Source organism: Perognathus longimembris, chromosome 24, assembly GCF_023159225.1.
Source record: "Perognathus longimembris pacificus isolate PPM17 chromosome 24, ASM2315922v1, whole genome shotgun sequence".
Taxonomy (NCBI): domain Eukaryota; kingdom Metazoa; phylum Chordata; class Mammalia; order Rodentia; family Heteromyidae; genus Perognathus; species Perognathus longimembris.
In genome coordinates this window covers 25,574,074-25,595,667 of record NC_063184.1, presented here as the reverse complement: position 1 = coordinate 25,595,667, position 21,594 = coordinate 25,574,074, and the positions used below count along the sequence as shown (strand labels likewise).

The 21,594-nt window shown below is 42.8% G+C and overlaps 1 protein-coding gene across 1 annotated transcript in view; it reads left to right on the top strand.

Annotated features, from left to right (window-relative positions):
• The first annotated feature begins 7,381 nt into the window (after nt 1-7,381).
• Mnd1 (meiotic nuclear divisions 1) overlaps nt 7,382-21,594 on the top strand; it is a 37,894-nt gene continuing 23,681 nt past the window's right edge. The window contains exons 1-4 of the mRNA XM_048333549.1: nt 7,382-7,522; nt 13,422-13,481; nt 17,216-17,273; nt 20,166-20,314. Of these exons, the coding sequence (XP_048189506.1) occupies nt 7,382-7,522; nt 13,422-13,481; nt 17,216-17,273; nt 20,166-20,314 (408 nt within the window). The remainder of the gene's footprint in view (nt 7,523-13,421; nt 13,482-17,215; nt 17,274-20,165; nt 20,315-21,594) is intronic.

Sequence of the window (21,594 nt, the reverse complement as noted above, 5' to 3'; positions counted from 1 at the left end):
ATATATATATATATATATATATATATATATGCCAACGTAGAAGGCTTGGCCTGTAACCATTTCTCACAAGTGCAGTCTCTGTATACTGTTACCTCTGTTTTCCATGCCTCTAGTCTATCCTGCCTCATCTTCCCAAAAACAACTCTGGTCCCTTGGTCCTAAAGCGGGGGAGGGGGGCTGATGGGCGAAGATCATCCATCTTCTGTAACTTCTTCAGGCTGACTCAGGGACGTTGACCTTACCTCGCCAGGAATCTATAATTTGATTTTACTTTACCAAGGGGCTGCAGGATCAGATGTCCATTAGGAGCTTTACTCCAAACTGGAAATTACATTCAACATTTTAGCTTTCAACTATACAGACTTCTTTTTGGGCTACCACAGTTTAGCCTTTTAACATTCTAGTTTGTAAAAGCTATTTCCTGACTGGCTGGTGAACTGATCTCTGGTGGTCTACAAAATGTCTACATTACCTTTGCAGGCCTTTAGCAGATATCAATAAGGATACAATCTCAGGTCTACAAGCTTTTTTCCTGAACAGGTGTACCAGCTCAAAATTCACTACTAGTTAAGGCTTTGAACAGATGCAGAAGGTTGGGACTTTTAAACTATCCTCCCATTTGACAAACTTACCTTTACTATCCACTATCACAGATGACTAGCAAGTAGGCAGACATGGGCATTAGAAAGGCATGCTTACGAACTATTCTTCTAGGACCTCCCGGCTCTGATTAACTTTTGAAAGGCCAAACAGGAGTGACTCTAGGATCTGACACCATCTCTGCCATCCAAGCAGGGGTTTACTGCCTCTGGATGCTCCATCACTTTTGTCCCAGGAGTGATTTTCCATGCTGGTATAAATGCACCTTTGGCATTTCTCTTGGTCTGTCACTGGACTTGGACTCAGGGCCTGAGTGCTGTCCCTCAGCTCTCCAGCTCAAGACTAGCACCCTACCACTTGGAGCCTCAAAGCGACTCACAACGCTGTTCCCAGCATTTCTGCTGGCCAACTGGACACGAAAACTCTCACCGGGACATTTCTCTGCCCGGGCTGGCCACACATTGCAGATTCAGATCAATGAGTCTTACAAGAGGCCACTTTACTCTAATTAAAAGCAACAAGGCGGTCCACACAGAAGTAGTTTTTAAGCATGCTCTTACCTGGAACTTACTAAGGGCCAATGTTAGATCTTGACAAACTAGTAGGAATCATTTGTCCTTCTCTGTGGGCCTGCTGGAAATTGTTACCAAAAAACCTACAAACAAACTGGGATGGCAATTAAACATTCATTTTGGTAGCCATAATTTTCCTCTATCCAACTTAAAACAAACATATAGGACAAGTTTTACTTTCAAATCTCTTACCTTGAAATGCATTTTGTTTTAATTTAAAGTCTTTAATATTTACTCTTTAGCGCTCTGGCTTCTCAAATTCTTTATCTAGAAATGTATTTTAAAGCCTTTAAAGTCAAGGCTTTTACACCTTTGCCTCAGCCTTTTTTTGCATCTGAGAGCTCTGAAACCCAGGAAGCATCCAGCCTCCTGGCTGCCTGTTTAAAAGAGCCATTTTTTTTCCCCTTTAGTCCAGCTACCTTTAAACTCAAAAGACAATTTTTTCATAATGCAAGAGTTACAATTAATTACAATTACAAAATTAGAAATACTTATTCATTCAGCTTTCCAATAAATTAGTGAGAAACATTAGCTCATTTTGCCATTTTTTTCTACATACAGAGAGTTAATGAGAGTTTACTGTCATCCTCATTATATATATATACTTGCCTGATCATATGTAACTTAAGAGAGTTAGGAGTCTTACTTTTTTTTTTTTTTTGTCCAGTCCTGGGGCTTGGACTCATGGCCTGAGCAGTGTCCCTGGCTTCCTTTTGCTCAAGGCTAGCACTCTGCCACTTGAGCCACAGCGCCACTTCTGGCCATTTTCTGTATATGTGGTGCTGGGGAATCAAACCCAGGGCCTCATGTATATGAGGCAGGCATTCTTGCCACTAGGCCATATCCCCAGCCCCAGGAGTCTTACTTATTACATCACAGTATACACATAAAATTCAGTACCTGAATCATTAAACTAATACCCAAATCAGTTGTAACAAAAGTACTTTTATCAGTGCTCACCAGAATTACATACACAAGAAATTCAGTCTCAGCATCTTTGCTTTTTCAATACATCCGAATTGCAAAAACAGCACAGGAATCAAATCACATCATGTAAATCAACTTTTTAACTTAGTACCTCTCAAGGGGCAGTTTTAGAAATTTTAGTCAAATCATTTATTTTTACCGCCAGGTTTCCAATGTTTACCTGAAAACAAAGAGATGAAAGAAAGCCCTCTATTGGCTCCATCCTGACTCCATAGGGCTTGATGAATTCACACCAGCTTGCCCTTTGTTAAATTAAATCTTAATTTAGTAAGATACCCACTTTTTTTTTGACTGCTAATTAAAGAACCTTGAGTAATCCTTTTCCACTCTAGTTTCTGTTTTTTAAAACATTTGGTAATGCCCAGACTTGATGATCATTTGAATTCAAACTCAAACTTAATTTTGCATCATACTACAGTTTTGAACATGTTCACACTCACACATGCACACACACACACACACACACACATACATATTTAAAAGATCTTAAAGCGCGCAAAATAAATATCGGCCGTACATTTTTTAGTGGCAAGAGGTATTTCGTCAATCTTACTCCTGCAACACTCAGATTTTAAGACAAAACCTTTAACAAATAATTGTAGCATTCTCCAGCCTCATTTTCCAGGGCTTGATAGTTTTAACAAAACATTTTAGCACACCAAATAATTTGCTGCTTAAGGAGGCTGGGTGGGGGTCCCCCAGAGTTCTTTTTGTGGACACTCACTCACTCTGATTGTGAGCTGTCGCCTGTAAATCTTCTTAATGAGCTAAACATAAATCCAGGGGGTTCAGGGAGTCTGTCCCATTTCGTCTGTCACATTCGGGAGATACAGAAAACAGAGACCAGTCCAGACCAGAACAATATAGGCAAGCAATTTTTTTTTCTTTTTTTTATCTCCACACTCAAGTTATAGCTTCTTTCCTTAACATCCTTAAAATTATCAAGTAAGAGAGTTAAAGGAGTGCTCTGGGTTTGCTCCATCTGAGAGGGAAAGCAGAGAGTCAGAAAGACAAACAAGAAAAGGAGGAGAAGGGCGCCCAGGAAGGACAGAATTCAGCAGAGGTGCCTCTCAGCCCCTGGGGACGGGAGCAGAGGTTCTCCTCCTTCACCGGCCAGGGTGAATCTGCAAGTGAAACTGGTTAGGGAACACAGAACACAGGACAATTCGCAGGCACGCTTCAGCATTTCAGGCCACTCCCCCAGAACACAGAAGCAAAGCTGCCACTCCTTGCCTGACCAGACAGGCCAAAATTAGTCCCAGATCACAGAAACAAATGCAGGCAGGGCCCCCTGTCACTCGCTGCCTGACCAGACAGGCCAAAATTAGCCCCAGAACACAGACACAGATTCAGGCATGCTCTCACTTCGTGCCTGACCAGACAGGCTGAAAACAGCCCCAGAACACAGAACCAGACTCAGGCATGAACTCTCACTTCGTGTCTGACCAGACGGGCTGAAAACAGCCCCAGATTCTGGGGGGATCCGGCAGACGTCTCCCACCGGCCCACTGGCAGCTTTATAGGCGCGTCTGCCAGGACTATTCGCCAGTCTCAGATTCCCCAGAAGTCAGATTCGGACTCAGATTCAGATTCAGACAGTGACAGACAACACAGAGACAGACAGAGCCGGCTCACTTACCGATCGGCTTTCAGCAACCCGTTGACTAGGCGTCTGGTGGGTCTGGGGGTTCCCGGTCAGGGAACCAAATGTAATGCCCAGATTTCAAGGCCCCCAAAGACAACCATCAGAGTCCACAGTCAAAGCCAAACCGCAAGGGTCGTTTTATTGCGAATTCGAACCCAGACGCCCCCCCCCCCCCACACACACACTCATTGCCAGTGATGCTGAGAGGCCCCGAGCACAATTCCAGCAAGTCCCGGGCCGTTATCTTCAATGCCCAGATTCGGGTAATACAGAGTTCACAGAGGTGTGTGTGTGGGGGGGGGGGGGGGGGGCGTGTGGTTACAGAGTAGCTATAGGAAGACTGCTGGTATTTTTCCACTTCCCCATGGGTTAGCAAGCAAAGGTACAGAAGCAAAATAGCTGTTAGGGGCATAATGGTCACAATTTTATTCTCTACGCTCTTCAAAACCAAAGAGAATCAGAAGCATATGGTTATACAAAAATCTGAGCACAAACACCCACAGCCATTAGTAAAAAAGCAGAAATTAAGCCGGGCACCGGCGGCTCCCACCTGCAATCCTAGTTACTCAGGAAGCTGAGATCTGAGGATCACGGTGCAAAGTAACATTCAGCGTAGGGGAAGAAACTAGACACCAAAGGTCACACAAATGTCCACATGTCCAGAGCCAGCAAATGCACAGTCAGAAAGGAGACAGAGGCCAGAGACAGGCAGCAATGGGGAGAGTCATGTGGTACAGGGTTTCTTTGGGGCTGAAAAGGCTGAATGGCAGCGATTATTGTACAATCTGGTGAAGATACCAAAAGACTCTAGGTTGGGCTCTTGTTTTTCTTTCTTTTTACCCAGTCCTGGGGCTTGAACTCAGGGCCTAAGCACTGTCCCTGGCTTCTTTTTGCTCAAGGCTAGCACTCTACCACTTGAACCACAGCGCGCCTTCTGGCCTTTTCGAAGGTGCTTCATACTGTCAGGTCTCTTAACTTATCTCCAGTGGCACTCAGTAACCAACCAGAATTGCTGGCTGGCAATTTAACCCAGCAGTGATAGAACACTTGTTCAGCATGCACAAGGCCCTGAGTTCCATCCCCAGCATCACACACACACACACACACACACACACACACACACACACACACACACACTTAGAGATCAGATTGAAGTTTTAAAAGAAAAGCACTGGGAATGAGGTGCTGTGATAGTAGGCCTGCCTATGCACGTGATCTGTGAGCACATTTTCTATGCGAGGCAAAGGCTCATCACAGCAGAGCTGGAGGCAATAAATGCAAAATAAAACGTAAAAAAAATCTGTGTTTCTACTGAGAGGCTACTCACACTACCTCTGCAAACCTGAAGGTCATTTTGTCTTTAATGGGATCACTTTCTCCTAGCTCTTGGCTTTATTTAGAGAACTCCTTTCCTAAAACTTTCCAGTTTAGGATGCAGAGAACTTAATGCACCAGATGGTATATATACACACTAAAAAAGCGGTACTATACTTCTTGAGGTGTTTTTAACGGGTTTTTAAAGGTAATTTGACTATATCTTAGAACTACCTTTAAAGAATCCTGCTTTATGAGGACAGTCCATCCTCACGTACCTGAGGGTATATATTTGGATGGCTTTTTTTTTTTTTGCTTGTAAGTTGCCGAGAAATTAGATTGATCATCATCATGATGATGATCAATATCAATATGATGATGATAAAATATCCCCTGGTGATGAAAATTTTTTCCTTTTTATTTCTGCATTTGAATCTTTTTTAATACTGTAACTTTGGGGGTGAAAGCTATTGAGACATAAAAGGAATATTTGAATTGCTTTAGAGTTTATGATGTGACTTTTCAGTGATTGTTCTGGATGGGAAGTTCACCACAGTTTCTGTCTTAACTTGGACAAGCGTAAATACAAGGTCTTTGTTTGCTAGTGGGATGAGCATCCTGTAAGCTCACTGAGGCAACTTTCCTACTCATTCCCCTGATGATGCCAAATTGCATCTTCAAATAATGACAGAAACCCAAGCAATGGCTCTGCGTGTGTCATCCCACAGGAGAGCCTGTGAAATTTGGCAGGGTGTGTGTATGTGTCAGTGTCACAGCTCAGCTCCGTTTCCTAGGGCCCAGAGCCATTGCTTGGGTTTCTGTCATTATTTGAAGATGCGATTTGGCATCATCAGGGGAATGAGTAGGAAAGTTCCCTAATGTGTGTTTGCTGGTATTGGGCCAACCCACGGGAGACCTACGACACGCGTGGCAACCCACGTGCGACCACTGACACGAGTGGGCCTGCCCACGCATGAACAGTGACACCTTTGGTGTCTATTTTCTTCCCCTGTGCTGAATGTTACTTTGCACCTCAGATCTCAGCTTCCCGAGTAACTAGGATTGCAGGTGGGAGCCGCCGGTGCCCGGCTTTATTTCTGCTTTTTGACTAATGGCTGTGGGTATTTGTGCTCAGATTTTTTAAAAATTTAATTTATTTATTAATTGAGCACAATTTTTTTGAAAAGTTGTTGTGCAAAAAGGGTACAGTTACATAGTAAGTCAGTGTGTACATTTCTTGTGATATCTTACGCCCTGTTTTTCTTTCCCTTCCCTAGGTCAGGTAGACATATATACAATACACAATGTATCAAGAACATATACAGTAGCCACGTGGCCAAGCCCAAGAAAATTCACCTAGGGCTTTAAATGTAATGTTGATATTAGACAATATGTCGACAGTAGTCTTATATGAACGTACATACATAGCTTTTGGGCTATTGTATTCCCCTGAGAGGCCAATTTTTGACCTTTATATGTTGAGTAGTTGTTTGGTTTTAGTTACATACTGTTGGATCGCTGCCCCAATCCTGTGGGAAATACCATTTGACAAGCAGTTTTTGGTTTCACAGACCTGGTCTCTACTGTCTCTCTGTCACCCTTTCTTAACAATCATATATCAGGGAGATCATGCCCCTTTGTTTCCTGTGTTCTAGGCTTGTCTCGCTCAACATTATTTGTTCGAGTTCTGACCATTTCCCTGCGAATAACAATATTTCACCATTCCTAATAGCTATGTAGTATTCCATTGTGTATAGGTACCACACTTTTTGGATCCATTCATCTGTGGAGGGGCATCTGGGTTGTTTCCATATTTTGGCTATTGTGAATTGTTGTGCTCAGATTTTTGTATAACCACATGCTTCCGATTCCCTCTAGCTTCCCGGAGTGACAACACCGTTTTTACATTCTCACTAGCAGTACAGAACATTCTATTTTTTCTCATCTCGCTTCTTAACCACTTTGCTATTTTGCCAGGTCCCCTCGGCCTGGGCCCCGCCCCTGTACCAGGCCCCGCCCATAGCCCCGCCCCCTTCGGGCTCCGGCCCCGCCCCCTCGGGCTCCGGCCCGGCCAAGCCGCCAGGGGTCGCTGCGCGCCTTACCGGGGACGCAAACGCCTGGCGGACTTTCTCCTCTCGCCGCCCCGCCCCCGGGTCGCAATTGGCGCCTAAATTCAACCCTCGCGCGGGCCTCCTCCCCCCGCACCCCCCCGCCGGTGGCCCCACGCGCCCGCCCAGCCGCCGGGAGGCCCGCCGCCCGCACCATGGTAAGAGCGAGAGCGAGAGCGAGGGCCACGGTCCGGGCGCTGGAGACGTTCGCGAACGTGACCCGAGAACCCCGGCCGCGCGGCTCTGTCAGAACTCGGGGCTCCACGCGCCTCCGGGAGCGGGTGCCCGACGCGCAGGCCCGTCCGGAGCCGGAGGAGCGTGCGTGCGGGCGGCGCCCCGGAGCGGACGGCCCGCCGGCCCTTCACACACGCACGCACGCACGCACACACACATACCGTGCAGCGGGACTCGGGGAGCCGGGTCTGGAGCGGGCCGCCCGGGCTCTCCTCGCCGCCGCCCGCCCGCCGGAGGGAGGAGGGCTGGGCGCCGCCGGGGTGGTTTATTAGCTTGCCGGGCCCTGGGCTCCACCCCACCCCCGGAGAAAACCTCCACCCCGGCACATCGACCCGTGCGCCTTAGACCGAGGGCGGACAACTCCCTCCCTCCGCCCCCCCCCCCCCCGCCTCGCGGACCCCGCGGGGATTCCCCCCCCCGCCCCCCGCGTCCTCCTCCCCGTCCGATCGCTTTTCACCAGCCTCCCCGAGTCCAAGGCCGGCCTTTCGGCCGCGGTTGACGGGGCACCGAGGGCTCCTTAGCGGGGGGGGGGCGGGGAGTGGGGGGGTCCTCAGGTGTTAATATCTTCATCTAGTTAAGTGGCCGTTATTTTGCCCGGCTAAGGGCGCCCCCCCTCCCACATCAACTCGAAGGGTATTTATTTACGTGGAAGCTCCCTGCCCAGCTGTAATTATGACTGATAACGGCCTCCCTGCGGTCGAGTTGGCAGCCCAAGCCACCTGGGCCTAAGGTGGCCCCGGGAGCCCCAGACTTCAAACGAATCTGCTACGGGGTGGGGGCTGGGAGGCTCAGAGTCATCCCATTTCTGCTCCCAGAGCCAGCTGGTTGTAACTTACCTGACGACCTGAGAACCCTGCCATCTTCAGCTTGGGAACTGAAGAGTGTAGAGAATAGAATTATAACCATTATGCCCCAACAGCTATTTCGCTTCTGTAAAGTGGAAAAATACCAGCAGTCTTCCTAGAGCTTACTCTGTAACCACACGCCCCTCCCCCCCACACCCCTCTGTGAACTCTGTAGGAGATAACGGCCATCTGGCCCGGGACGTGATTAATTGTCCCCGCCCGGAGCCCACTCAAGGTTGGACATGACTAAGTGCCAGGTCTCAGACCCCGGCCTGGATCTGGGCACAAGAGACGAGAACCATCTGGCTCCAGGAATGTGGCTACGTGACCACTCCTGGAGGCCCACCCGAATCTGTACCCCAAGGTTAAGGCCTTCTGGCGGGGAAAACCCAGGCCAATCCTGAGGGGACCAGTAAACTAGGGCAAATGTCAACCAATCGTGTACTTGTAACCAGGGGTCTTCCTCATCTTCCCTGTACCCAGCTATAAAAACTGTGCTGGAATTGTTCCCCGGGGCCTCTCAGCGTCACTGGCAACGAGTGTGCAGGGGTCCGGGTTCGAACTCGTAATAAACGACCCTTGTGGTTTGGTTTTGGCTGTGGACTCTGATGGTTGTCTTTGGGTGCCATAAAATCTGGGCATTACAGGAACCTTTTGTGCTTGTGCCGAATTCTCTTATGAATCCACCTCATCATATGATTTATTGTGCTATTAACTCTTTCCACGTTTCTGATAATGAAGCATGAAACGACCACAAACCTTTAGACAAAGGTATTCACGCTTGCTTTTATGATGAGCTGTCAGTTCATTTAATGTTAGGTTTTGACTTCTTTTCCTACCTGTGGGTTAATAAATCTCTATTTGGTTGTGCTTGTTTGGTACATGTTAAGTCTAGGCTTCTGTTTTTGGAACTGGGAAATGTAGAACTCTGTGATAACATCTACTCTTCAATTTTCTTTTTTTTTTTTCTTCAAATTTTTATTCTCAAACATGTACTCTTCAATTTTCTTAACAATTTTGTTGCAAACAATCAACAGAGCTGATAGAAATTCTGTACCTATTTATTGTATGTAGCTCCTTATTAGACACTCAGAGTTTTGGGTTTGTTGTTGTTGTTGCTTTGTTTTTGTCCATTGTGGGACTTGAATTCAGGGACTGGATACTGTCCCTAAGCTCTCTTGCTGAAGGCTAGCACTTTTCCACGTTGAGCCATGGTGCCACTTTGAGTTTTCTGGTGGTTAATTGGAAATAAGAGTTGCACAGACTTTCCTGCCCAGGCTGGCTTTGAACCACAGTCCTTAGAGCTCAGCTTCCTCTGTAGCTAGGATTATAGGCATGAGCCACCAGTGTCCAGCTGATACCTAGTTTTTGAAGTGGTTTAAAATACTTTGATTAACTAGGAGCATAATCTGTCTCCTTACTGTTTTGAAGGTATCCCCAGCTCAATGCTATCAGTTTGCCCTAGTTTTAAGTATTAAATAAGTACTCATTAATTTGGGAGGATATTTCTAAATACAAGTATTAAGATAGCATCCTTTACCTTATTTTAACTTTGGCCTTTATAGTATACTAGTGTGGTTAATAATATGTCTTGTCAGCAAAAAGACTGATGAATAAATGAGCCTGAAAAAAATATAAATCATTGGTACAATTCATTCATATATCTCAAACAACTTGTATATCTGTTGAGTGTTGAAAGCTGTTCTAAAGCTGTGTGCCCCAGGAGCTAGGATTCCGGATTATCTACTCCAGGAGGCAGGTTCTTGTGTATGTGTGTATACATACATATATACATTTGTGGCTGGCCTCAGACTTGGGGCCTTCCATCTCCAGCTCTCAAGAAGCTGGAATTACAATACCCACCATGCCCAGTCCTGGGGGGTAAAGGAGGGATATTCTTGTGGAGAACAGGAGGCTTTCCAGAAACTGTTTATAACATACTTACAGTCTGTAATATTTATAATAAATGCTAGGAGGGTTTTTTTTTTTTTATACAACTTTGGGATCTGATGCTGCCACAAACTGAAGTGGTAATGTTCACTTGCTTGCATACAGACATGTGGATTCTAGAATGAGAAGAGCAGGGCTCTTAGCTCTGGGGTCCAGTTAAAGACCTGGGGATTTTTAAAAGTATGCCTGCCCAGGGCTCATCTCAGATTCTGCTTCAGTTCATAAAGGACAAATATTGTGGGGTTAGGCATCGACATTTTCGAAGCTTGTGAGGATGGGGAGACATGCACTGGTGTTTAGAAATGAGCTGAAGAAACTTCTCTCGAGTGTGACTTTTCTTGCTTGCTTGTGTCAGATTCTGTGGGAAACCGGATGAAGCAGGACTCTCTGACTCTAGCTCTCCACTCTAGGGTTAGAGTTAGAAAACAGCTCTACATGGCATCCTGGAACTTGGCTCCCTGCTTGAGATTTCTCTGATTTCACTCTGCAAGGAAGGCCATAGATGGTTATCACAGAATGCCCTATTATTAATTCACCCTGGATTATATGTATGGGAGTATGGTGGGTGTGTGGGGCTTGGGAACCTGTGTAGCCTCAAATTTTACAGTTGGGAGCCTTAGATACATGATCCTGAAACTCAGGGCTGGCATTGATATCTGCAATTATCTAATATAGCTTACAACCACCACCACCACCACCAACTACCACCACCACCACCACCACCACCCCCGGGAAGGCAAAGGCAATTCCTGATCTCAAGAACTTTTTCAGTCTGCTGAAAGACAGCTAAACAACATCCCTGTTTCTTCATTGTAGTCAATGATTTGATGAAAGCATGTCCTAGAAACACATGTACAACTTGTGAGCTCAGTTCAAGAAGTTCTGGCAAGATAGTGCTTCAGCTAAACTTGAGAGACTTTGTGCAATGCTGAATAGGCCAGGGGAGAGGTGTTCTAGGTAAAAGAATATTTTTTAAAGGTCACAAAATGATGATAGTGTGATACGTGTAGAGAATTGCAAGTAGCTTTTGTATTACAACCCAAGTTACCTAACTTTTCCCATGGTAAGACGGAGCAGTACGAAGTGGGCCTGAGTTAGGTGATACAGGGCCTTATATGTGTAGTGCTTGGCATTTGTAACGGTTGGGACCACTGAAAGGTTTTAAGTAAGGCAGAGTTGTGGTCAAATTTGTTTTCTTGAAGTAGGAATATGAATTAAGAATGAAAGAGCCCGGTGCTGGTGGCTCATGCCTGTAATCGTAACTACTCAGGAGGCTGAGATCTGAGGATCGAGGTTCAAAGCCAGCCCAGGCAGGAAAGTCTGTGAGACTCTTATCACCAATTAACCACTAGAAAACTGGAAGCGGTGCTGTGACTCAAAGTGATAGAGCACTAGCCTTGAGCGAAAAAGCTCAGAGACAGTGCCCAGGTCCTGAGTTCAAGCCCCATGACTGACACTCCTCCCCCAAAACCACAGAAGGTGTGCTTTATGTAGATGGAGAAATATTGCAGGAGACAGATAATGAGTGTCTGAACCAAGGTAACAGAGGAGAACCAAGCAGGCTAGATTAGAGAAATAGGGAGTAAATGGACAGAAGTTGGTGACTGGTTGAATGTAAAGCAAAGAAATGGAAGCTGATTAAGATTGTCCTTATTCACATGGTTTCTGATCATCCTTTTTAGTTTGGAGCTTAGGATTTATCCAGAGCAGAGGTTAAGGTCATTTCTGCGTGAGTACCCTAAAATGTCTGTATATTGTAACTGAGGCCCAGCCAGCTGTTATCACCTCTGTGACATGGCGGACTTCAGAAGCTCATGCCAGCGGAGCCTACAACATGTCGACCCCCTACCAGACCTTCCATGGGCTGCCCTGACAGGCTCCCTCTCACTTGGGACTTGTCCTGTTCCTTCCAGGCTATAAGGAAGCCACTGTGGCCTGCAGATGGCCTTTCAGCCATCTGGCCAATGAGACCACACCGCCAAGGTAGTAGACTAGCCACCTAAGGCAAGGGTAGAACATAGACCACGTCTCCTGAACCCCCAGCTTGCAGGCAGTCCCTATACTCAACCTGCCCACATCACCCCTGTCAGACATTGCTCATCGATCCAAGCTTTTAGTAATGAATGAAACCAAGACACAGCAAACTTTACTCCCCTCAACCTAGAGCTTCAAGCGTATGTTTTTGGAGTTAACACATCATGTGAGGCCAGTTTGGCTTCCTGGACTAAACTGTTCATGAAGGACCGGACCATCGCAGTGCTCCAACACAGAAAGATATGGGTGCAATGAGCTAGAAGGGCCCTGGTACAAGTGCTGGAACACTGGGGTCTTTGAGGGTGTCCATGTATCACGTGCTCTCAAACTGTGTATATGGTTGGCATACTGAAAGAACAGCAAAGTGTCAGAGGAAAACCAAATGTTGCATTGGGGCTATCAAATGTAAACTACAAACCAGAAGCTTTTAGAAAAATAAGAAATGAAAGCACCTTGGATGACTGTTAGGATTCTGGCACAGGTAAAAAAGATGATGTGTAACTGAGACTTAAGATGTAGAATAGCAGGTTTGGGAGGAGGCGTAGGAGTGAAGAGTTCATTTCTGATGATCTCAGTTTGAAGTCTGTCCAGCAGGCTGGTAGATACATGAGATTGAAGCTCTGGAGCATACTCAGGGCCAAATATAAAGATCTGTGGTCTCAGCACATGTTAATTAAATTGATGAAAGCAGATGAGATCAGAGACGAGGTGTGAGACAGCGGGGTGGGTGCTGGCAGCTCACGCCTGTAATCCTTACTACTCAGGAGGCTGAGATCTGAGGATCAAAGTCTGAAGCCAGCCAGGACAGAAAAGTCCATGAGATTCTTATCTCCAATTAAGCGCCAAAAAAGCTAGAAGTGGAGCTGTAGCTCAAGTACTAGAGTGCTAGACTCGAACAAGGACGGCGCCCAGGCTCTGAGTTCAAACCTCAAGATTGGTGCATGCCTGCACGCACGCACAGACAAACACAAGAGTGAGGCCTGCCTCTAGGAGTGTCAAACTTGTTGATAGCAGACAAGACCATGCATAACATTGTAGATAATGGTTAACACCAAGTTGTTTTAAAGTGTAATGTTTCAAATGTATATATATCATTTACTTTTTTTTTTTTACTTTCATGATTTAGTCAAAGAAAAAAGGACTGAGTGCAGAAGAAAAGAGAACTCGTATGATGGAAATATTTTTTGAGACAGTAAGTTGTTTTCCTTAGCATTGTTATTATTTTGTATAATTTCACATTAAATATATGTTCACAGTATATTGTGTGTTTTCATGTGAAATAATGTCCAGTATTTACCTTCGTCTGTTTGTTAGGCATTCATACTGACCACTTTAAAGGATGGATAAAATCTACAAATGCTTGAGGAGAATGACAGAATATTATCTTTTGTTAGTAGTCTTTTGTCCAGACTGCCCTATATACTGGCACCAGAATTATTTTCCTAATGCATATATCTGAGTGTGTCCTTCCTGTTTGAAAATAATTAATAATTCCTATGCATTCATTGAGTACTGCTAGGTGCCAACCAGAGTTAAGCACTTTATGTAGATTATCTTATTTCAACCTCACCTCAGCCCTATGAGGTCTTATGCTTGTTATCTTCCTCTTTTTACAGGTTAGGACTCCTGAGACACAGTGTCTAAAAAGCCAGTCCTGGCTCTTAAAATAATTCAAAGCAAGGAGTCCAAAAATACTGTCTAAAGAATAACATATACATAATCGTACACAGGCCTCTTTAATTTATTCCAGACATTTGTGCCTGCTAACAGGAAATAAGTTGAAAGTTTCAATTCCTCTCTGTGGCAGAGCTAAGGTTCAAACCCAGCACCTGACTGGAGCCTACTCTCTCTACCACCCTGCTCTATAGTGTCCTTTCTTTGTCTGCAGATTCAAATAAACAGTCTTTATACCTAAACAAGTTAACTTTATATGGCTTGACCACACCTTTTACATACTGGCCCTCGACTGCTGGCTACTTTCATTATGTACAGATGTGAAGAAGTAGTAACATAAAATACTAAAATTGGTAAAAAAAAAATTCATTTTGATGATGCAGATTTTCAATAATATAAGTAAAGGGCTGGGGATATGGCCTAGTGGCAAGAGTGCCTGCCTCATATACATGAGGTCCTGGGTTTGATTCCCCAGCACCACATATATAGAAAACGGCCAGAAGCGGCGCTGTGGCTCAAGTGGCAGAGTGCTAGCCTTGAGCGGGAAGAAGCCAGGGACAGTGCTCAGGCCCTGAGTCCAAGCTCCAGGACTGGCAAAAAAAAAAAAAATAAGATAAGTAAAACAGTCTGGTGGTTTTGTTTTTTCTTTAAATTGCTAAGTGTAATTTTATTGTTCCTTAAAGCCATTGGATCCAGAATAGGATATTGTAATACAACAGTGATAGATATCATTAAGGAAACAAATGGATGGTTTGTTTGTGAAAATTACGACAATTTCTTCTGTTGAGATGAAATATTTTTTTTCTGTGGTTTTGGAGGAAGAAACACAGACCTAATTCTTTCATTTCTACCAGGCAGTGGAAATCTAAGGAGAGTAGCCAGTGAAGTTATTATGTCCTTTAGAATATTGTTGTCTCAAATATCAAAATTGGCTGTTTGTGGGCTGGGGATATGGCCTAGTGGCAAGAGTGCCTGCCTCATATACATGAGGCCCTGGGTTCGATTCCCCAGCACCACATATACAGAAAATGGCCAGAAGTGGCGCTGTGGCTCAAGTGGCAGAGTGCTAGCCTTGAGCAAAAAGAAGCCAGGGACAGTGCTCAGGCCCTGAGTCCAAGCCCCAGGACTGGCAAAAAAAAAAAAAAAAAAAATTGGCTGTTTGTGACTGAAAAATATTAAACTTTACTGCCAATGACAGAGAGATACTAGAGACATACTGAATACGGGCAGCCTAAACATTTTTTTTAATAATTTGAGTTTTTCAGCAAAGTTCTGAATTAATTATATTGATTAATTGATTTAATTCATATATTCCCTACATTGCAGCTTAATAAGTTGTTGCTCATTTATTTATTCCATTATTTTTTATGCAAAGTAAAGGTAGATTTGAGAAGAGTAATGTAAATTATTTTTTAAATTTATTCATTCATGCATTCTCCCATGAATAGGATATGGTAGGTTCATCCAGCATCAGACTAACATTGACAAACATTATCTCTTTAGCAATTCAAAGTAAATCGACATATGATGCACAGTGGAAAGAATGGATTCTGAGATTCAGAATTTGGAACCTGGATTCAAACTTGATTGTTACTGGCAAGCAAAATTTCCATTAAAATCAAATACTGCTCTTCCAGCATTGGCTAGATGTGAATAGTGACCTTCTTTTAAGTACATGTCATGAGAACATGCTTATGATGTAATGTTAAATACGAAATGCAGAATCTAAGAAAACATTGCCATATGATTGGAGGTAGTAACGGATGAGTAGGAAAACAAGTGAATATTGTTTTATGGTCTGTTTTCTCAGTTGCCTATAATGAACATATGTAGGACCCTCGGCCCTCACGCGATTTCTCCCGACCCGCGGGGGAAAGGCTAAGGCGTGCCCTAGCTGTGAAAAGTTGAGGACATGTGTAGTCGCGAATAATGCCCACCCAGTCCCCTTACGTTTAAATAGGGACTCAGGATGCCAGGCATTTCGGGAAAAACTTCCCAGAAATCCAACGTTTAATCTCAGGGTGGGGTTTATATAGCAGTGATGACCAGCAGGAAGGGGAGGGATTTGGAGTGGCGAACTAGGCATGGGGATAGGCTGATTATGAGCTGCCCATCACAGTGACATCATGGAACTTCCTCTATGGGCGGTTGTCACATCCCACAGGACCGCCCCCTGGGTTCCGCCTGCCACCATCTTGGCTCGCATATGGTCTGAGGCGGAGGGGGGGCTGGTTAGAGCCACCCTTTCCTATCCCAACCCTGGAAAAGGCAGGCGGGGCTAGCGGGCAGGCAGCCCCAGGCAGGACCCCACAAACATATATTATCTTTTGAATCAAATCAGAAAACGAACTGACAAAACGCCATATATTATGTTGCCTCTAATCATAAATGATTTGTCCACAAGGTTTTAGAAATATTTTTAAAAACTTAAAGTTTTTTTTATTCACCCATCAATTTTTCTTGGCTATACTTCAAAGAAAATTTACATATATCCTGAGTACCAGACCTTTGTCAAGTCTTGGCTTTGCAAAATATTTTATTCTAGGAAGTATTTGTCTCTTCAATTTCCTACTAGTACCCTTTTGGATGAGCAGAAGTTTTTAATTTTTTGAAGTTTAATTTCCATCCAATTGAAGTTGCCTTTTCAAGTTTATTTTGAAAGGAATGGTTCCCAGATTTCTATAACAATAATCACAATATTTCTGTTCTAATTACTGAATACTTTATTCTTTTCAAGCAATTTTGCTTTCATTGTCCAAGTTATTATCCAAGGCTTATTACATGTAGAAGGAAATATTCAGCAGATATTTTCCTGACCGTCAAATTAAGTATTTCCCTATAAGGCTTTGTTTTTTGATAGGGTCTTGCTGTGTTACTCATGCTAGTCTCTAATTCTGGGCTCAAGTGATTGCCACTGTATACCCTACTATGGTTTGTGTTTTCTTAAATCAGAGTTTCAGAGACGCTAATGGTCTCATGTTTTCTACTTCAGTGGACAGATGTTCTTTATGTTCCAATCTCCACACACTTTAAACAGCTGTATGATCATGGAAACAGCTGTTCATTTAAGTTATATAGAGGATATTGAATGAGCTAATCCTAAAGTTTCTTCTAGCCCTAAAATTCTTATGGTATATTCATTTGCTTGCATAGTTTCTTAATACAATGTTTTATGAATATAATTATGGAAAATATAAGTATATAGTAGAAAATATGTGATTTTTGTCTTTTCCCCCCAATACTTTTAAATAGAAAGATGTGTTTCAATTAAAAGACTTGGAGAAGATTGCTCCCAAAGAGAAAGGCATTAGTAAGTACCCAAGATATGGTGGGAAATATCTTTCATCTTTTCCAGAACAATCTCTTCCTTTATAGAAGGCATAACTTTCTAGAGATGGAAAATGTAGAGCAAAGCCCCTAGTTGATGTCTGTCGGCCATGGCCACAAGTCTTGTGTTGGAACATGTACTCTAGAAGAATGGAAAGAGAGGACAGATGTGTGCATATACATGCATATACATACAAAATATACTACAGTCATCTGTCATAAATTCACACAAACTTTGTCATTTTTTTTTTCTTTTGCCAGTCCTGGGACCTGAAATCAGGGCCTGAGCACTGTCTCTGGCTTCCTTTTGCTCTGCCACTTGAGCCACAGCGCCACGTCTGGCTGTTTTCTATATATTTGGTGCTGGGGAATCAAACCCAGGTCTTCATGTATACAAGGCAAGCTCTCTTGCCACTAGGCCATATTCCCAGCCCCTCACACAAACTTTGTAACAAAAACAACATAAATTATTTCCTCATGTTCTGGAGACCAGAAGTTTAAAATTAAGGTATAGACAGGACTAGTTGCTTCAGAGATTTTTTTTATTTTATTTTAGAATAATCTCTTTCTTCTCTCCTAGCTTCTAGTTGCTGCCAGTAGTATGTGGCTGACTTTTCATCCTTCACTCAGTCTTCAGATGGCCTTGCCCTCTGTGTTTTCCTCTCTGTCTTCCTCCCTCCTTCTGTCCCTCCCTTCATCCTGTACTCCCATGCCATTGGCTTTAGGACTTACTCTAAGTATAGGATGATCTCATCTTGAGATTGTTAACTTAATTTTTAATTACATTTATGGCTTAGTCAGACTTTCCATTGTTGTGACAAAATACTTGACAAGACAACTTGGAAGGAAGGATTTATTATTGCTCACACTTGCAGGGGTTTTAGTCCTTAATTTTAATAAATTGTATTATAGCTAGGGAAGTACTCTAGGAAGAAATTAAGATGGACATTAAAAATGAATATATATCTTTGTACCTAGAAAGGAAGAATTGTTTATGGATTTCTGACATCTGTGAAATGTGATTTTCAAAACTTTTCGTTGTTGTTTGTTTGTGGGCCTTGAATGCAGAGCCTGTCCTTGAGGTTTTTCATTCAAGGCTAGTAATGTAGCACTTTGAGCCACAGTTCCACTTTCAGTTTTCTAATGGTTAATTGAAGATTAGAATCTCATGGACTAGCTAGGATTACTGGTGTGAGCCACCAGAACCCAGCTATTTTCAAAACTTTTTGCTTTTCAGTCTTAACCCCAACTTTGCATGTTTATTTATTGTTTAATTTCTCATAGTAACTTTTAGTTTTCTAAGCAAAAAGTAGTATGTGTTCATTGTTGGGAGGTGAGGGACAAAATAAGCAAAAAACAAAGACATAGAAATGGTCAAAGGCCAATGGCTCATGCTTGTAACCCTAGCTACTCAGGAGGCTCAGATGTGAGGACCTGTATTTCAAGTCAGCCTGGGCAGGAAAGTCTTATTTCCAATTAACTACCAATGTGCTGGTTAAACCAATGGTTTAAATGGTAGAGCACCAACCGTGAACACCAAACCTCAAGGATAGTGCCTAGGTAATGAGTTCAAGAAGTATACATATTATATACATGTATATTAATATACAATATAATATATTATCTCCATGTCATTAGATATTACTATTCTCTTTTAACATAAATTATTGCATAGTGGCTTTTAAAATACAGTTATCTGGCTGATTGCCTTTTTTTTTTTTTGCCAGTCCTAGGGCTTGGGCTCAGGGCCTGAGCACTGTCCCTGGCTTCTTTTTGCTCAGGGCTAGCACTCTACCACTTGAGCCACAGCACCACTTCTGGCTTTTTTTGTGTTTGTGGTGCTGAGGAATCAAACCCAGGGCTTCATGTATTCTAGGCGAGCCCTCTACCGCTAAGCCACATTCCCAGCCCCTGATTTCCATTTTTTTTGTGTGTACTGAAAATACTTTAACAAACATTCCTATAAGTTTAACTTGTTCAGAGTGCTTAAAATGTCCATCTGAGTATAAAACATGACAAAAATGTAACAAAACAAACTCAGCCACATAAACTGTATTTTCAGTGTTGGAAGTTTTATGCAATACATAAAGTAATTTGCATAGTGTGTTGAATGAGATTTTAACCTTTATTTCCTTTAATATTCATTTAGCTTTTGAAACCAAAAGATAAGATGTTTGTGACCCATCTAAGATACAGTAATAAATCGTTTCCATTTAAAAGATAAAAAAAATTTCTTTTAAACTTGTAATAGCTTACCTGAGATTTCATTATATACTCTATCTGGATCTATAAAACTGGGATTTCTCCACAAAACACAAGCATGAATCTGAAATTTTAAATACATAGTACACATGTCTCCATCCATGTTCAGGGTGCCCATGTCATGGATCCTTTATTATTTGTTTTTAGATTTCCTATGTGGTAATCAAGATGGTATATCTCTTTTTTTTTTTTTTTTTTTTTTTTGGCCAGTCCTGGGCTGTGAACTCAGGGCCTGAGCACTGTCCCTGGCTTTCTTTTTGCTCAAGGCTAGCACTCTGCACTTGAGCCACAGCGCCCCTTCTGGCCGTTTTCTGTATGTGGTGCTGGGGAATCGAACCTAGGGCTTCATGTATGGGAGGCAAGCTCTCTTGCCACTAGGCCATATCTCCAGCCCAAGATGGTATATCTCTTTGTCTCACATTTCCTTAATTAAGGGGGAGGAGTTGAAATTTTCATACTTATTAACCACACATATTACATTATTTTGTGTTCCTCATTTATGAACTTATTAACTCTTGATATGTAGTGTTTTACAAATGCTTATCCAATTCCTTGTTTTGAATTTTTTTATGGTGTTTCTTAACATAGTGTCTTTCAAATTTCTCTCTCATAGCTGCTATGTCTGTAAAAGAAGTCCTTCAAAGTTTAGTTGATGATGGGATGGTTGACTGTGAGAGGATTGGAACTTCCAACTATTATTGGGCTTTTCCAAGTAAAGCCCTTCATGCAAGAAAGCGTAAGTTGGAGGTTCTAGAATCTCAGGTAAGCTGCCACAAGTTAAAAAGAATGGATTTGCTTTGTAACACAGAGATTTGTTTTATTAGATTTTTAACTAGTATATATTTCTGTACAGGGAGTTTTTGCTGTGGTATTTCACACATGCATATATTGTACTTTGATCAGATGAACCCCTCCGTTGCCTTTTTATTCACTTTGAAACTGATTTACTAGACTTCATGATCTCCCTTATTTATTTATTCATTCAGAATGGAGTCAGCTGTAGGACAGTAGAGCAAGGGAGGGGATGGAGGAGGATTGGTACAGAGGTCAGCAGAGGCCTGTTTTAAAGATCCATTTGCAGTATGATTAGGAATGTGGACCTACTACAAAAGGATAGGAAGCTAGTGAAAGCTTTTAGCAGAGAAATTATATGATGACAGATACTTCCTAGAAACAGTATAAAGAATGGATTGAAGGATGAAGCCTAGTATCCAGAAAAAACAAAGAAACAGAAAAATTAGGAGATTATTGTAGTTAAAGAGTAAGAAATAGGGAGCTGTGTATTGGTGGCTCATGCCTATAATTCTGCATATTCAGGAGCCTGAGATCTGAAGACCATTGTTTAGAGCCAGCTCACGAAGACAAATCAAAGACATTCTTATCTCTAATTAACTGGGAAAAAAGCCAGAACTAGAGGTGTGGTTCAAGTGGTAGAGGACCAGCCCTGAGGGAAAAAGCTAAACAAGAAAAAACAAAAAGCTTTCTGCACAAAACAAATCAGTAGATAGATAGATAGATAAGAAATAGAGGCCTACAATGAAAAATCACCTCATACCTACTACAATAGTTGCATCAGAAAAACAGGAAGCAAATGGCAGCATAAGACTACAATCTGGCACTTGGGAGACTGAAGCAGGAGAATTACTAATTCAAGGCAGACTAGCTACAAAGAGGGACTCTGTCTCAAAAAACAAATACACAACAACAACAACAACAAAAATATCAAGTGTTAGGAAGTGGAGAAATTGTAGCCTTTATGCAATATTGATGGTGTTATAAAGTGGTATGACCACGAAAGCTGGAGAAGCAAGCACTTGCGCTTTCCAGTTTATACGGTGTGTAGAGCAACTAGATGGGAACTTTATTTTGATTAAGATTAACATGGTATGTCATTTCCAGCTATTTAGTTTTAATCTTTTTTTTCCCCCTACACACAACATATAGTTAGGTCTTGCATTTTTAGATAATCTGATTAGCTTTGCCTTTAGTTAGGCAGTTCAGACTCTTTATATTCAGTGTAATTGTTAGTATGATAAGTCATC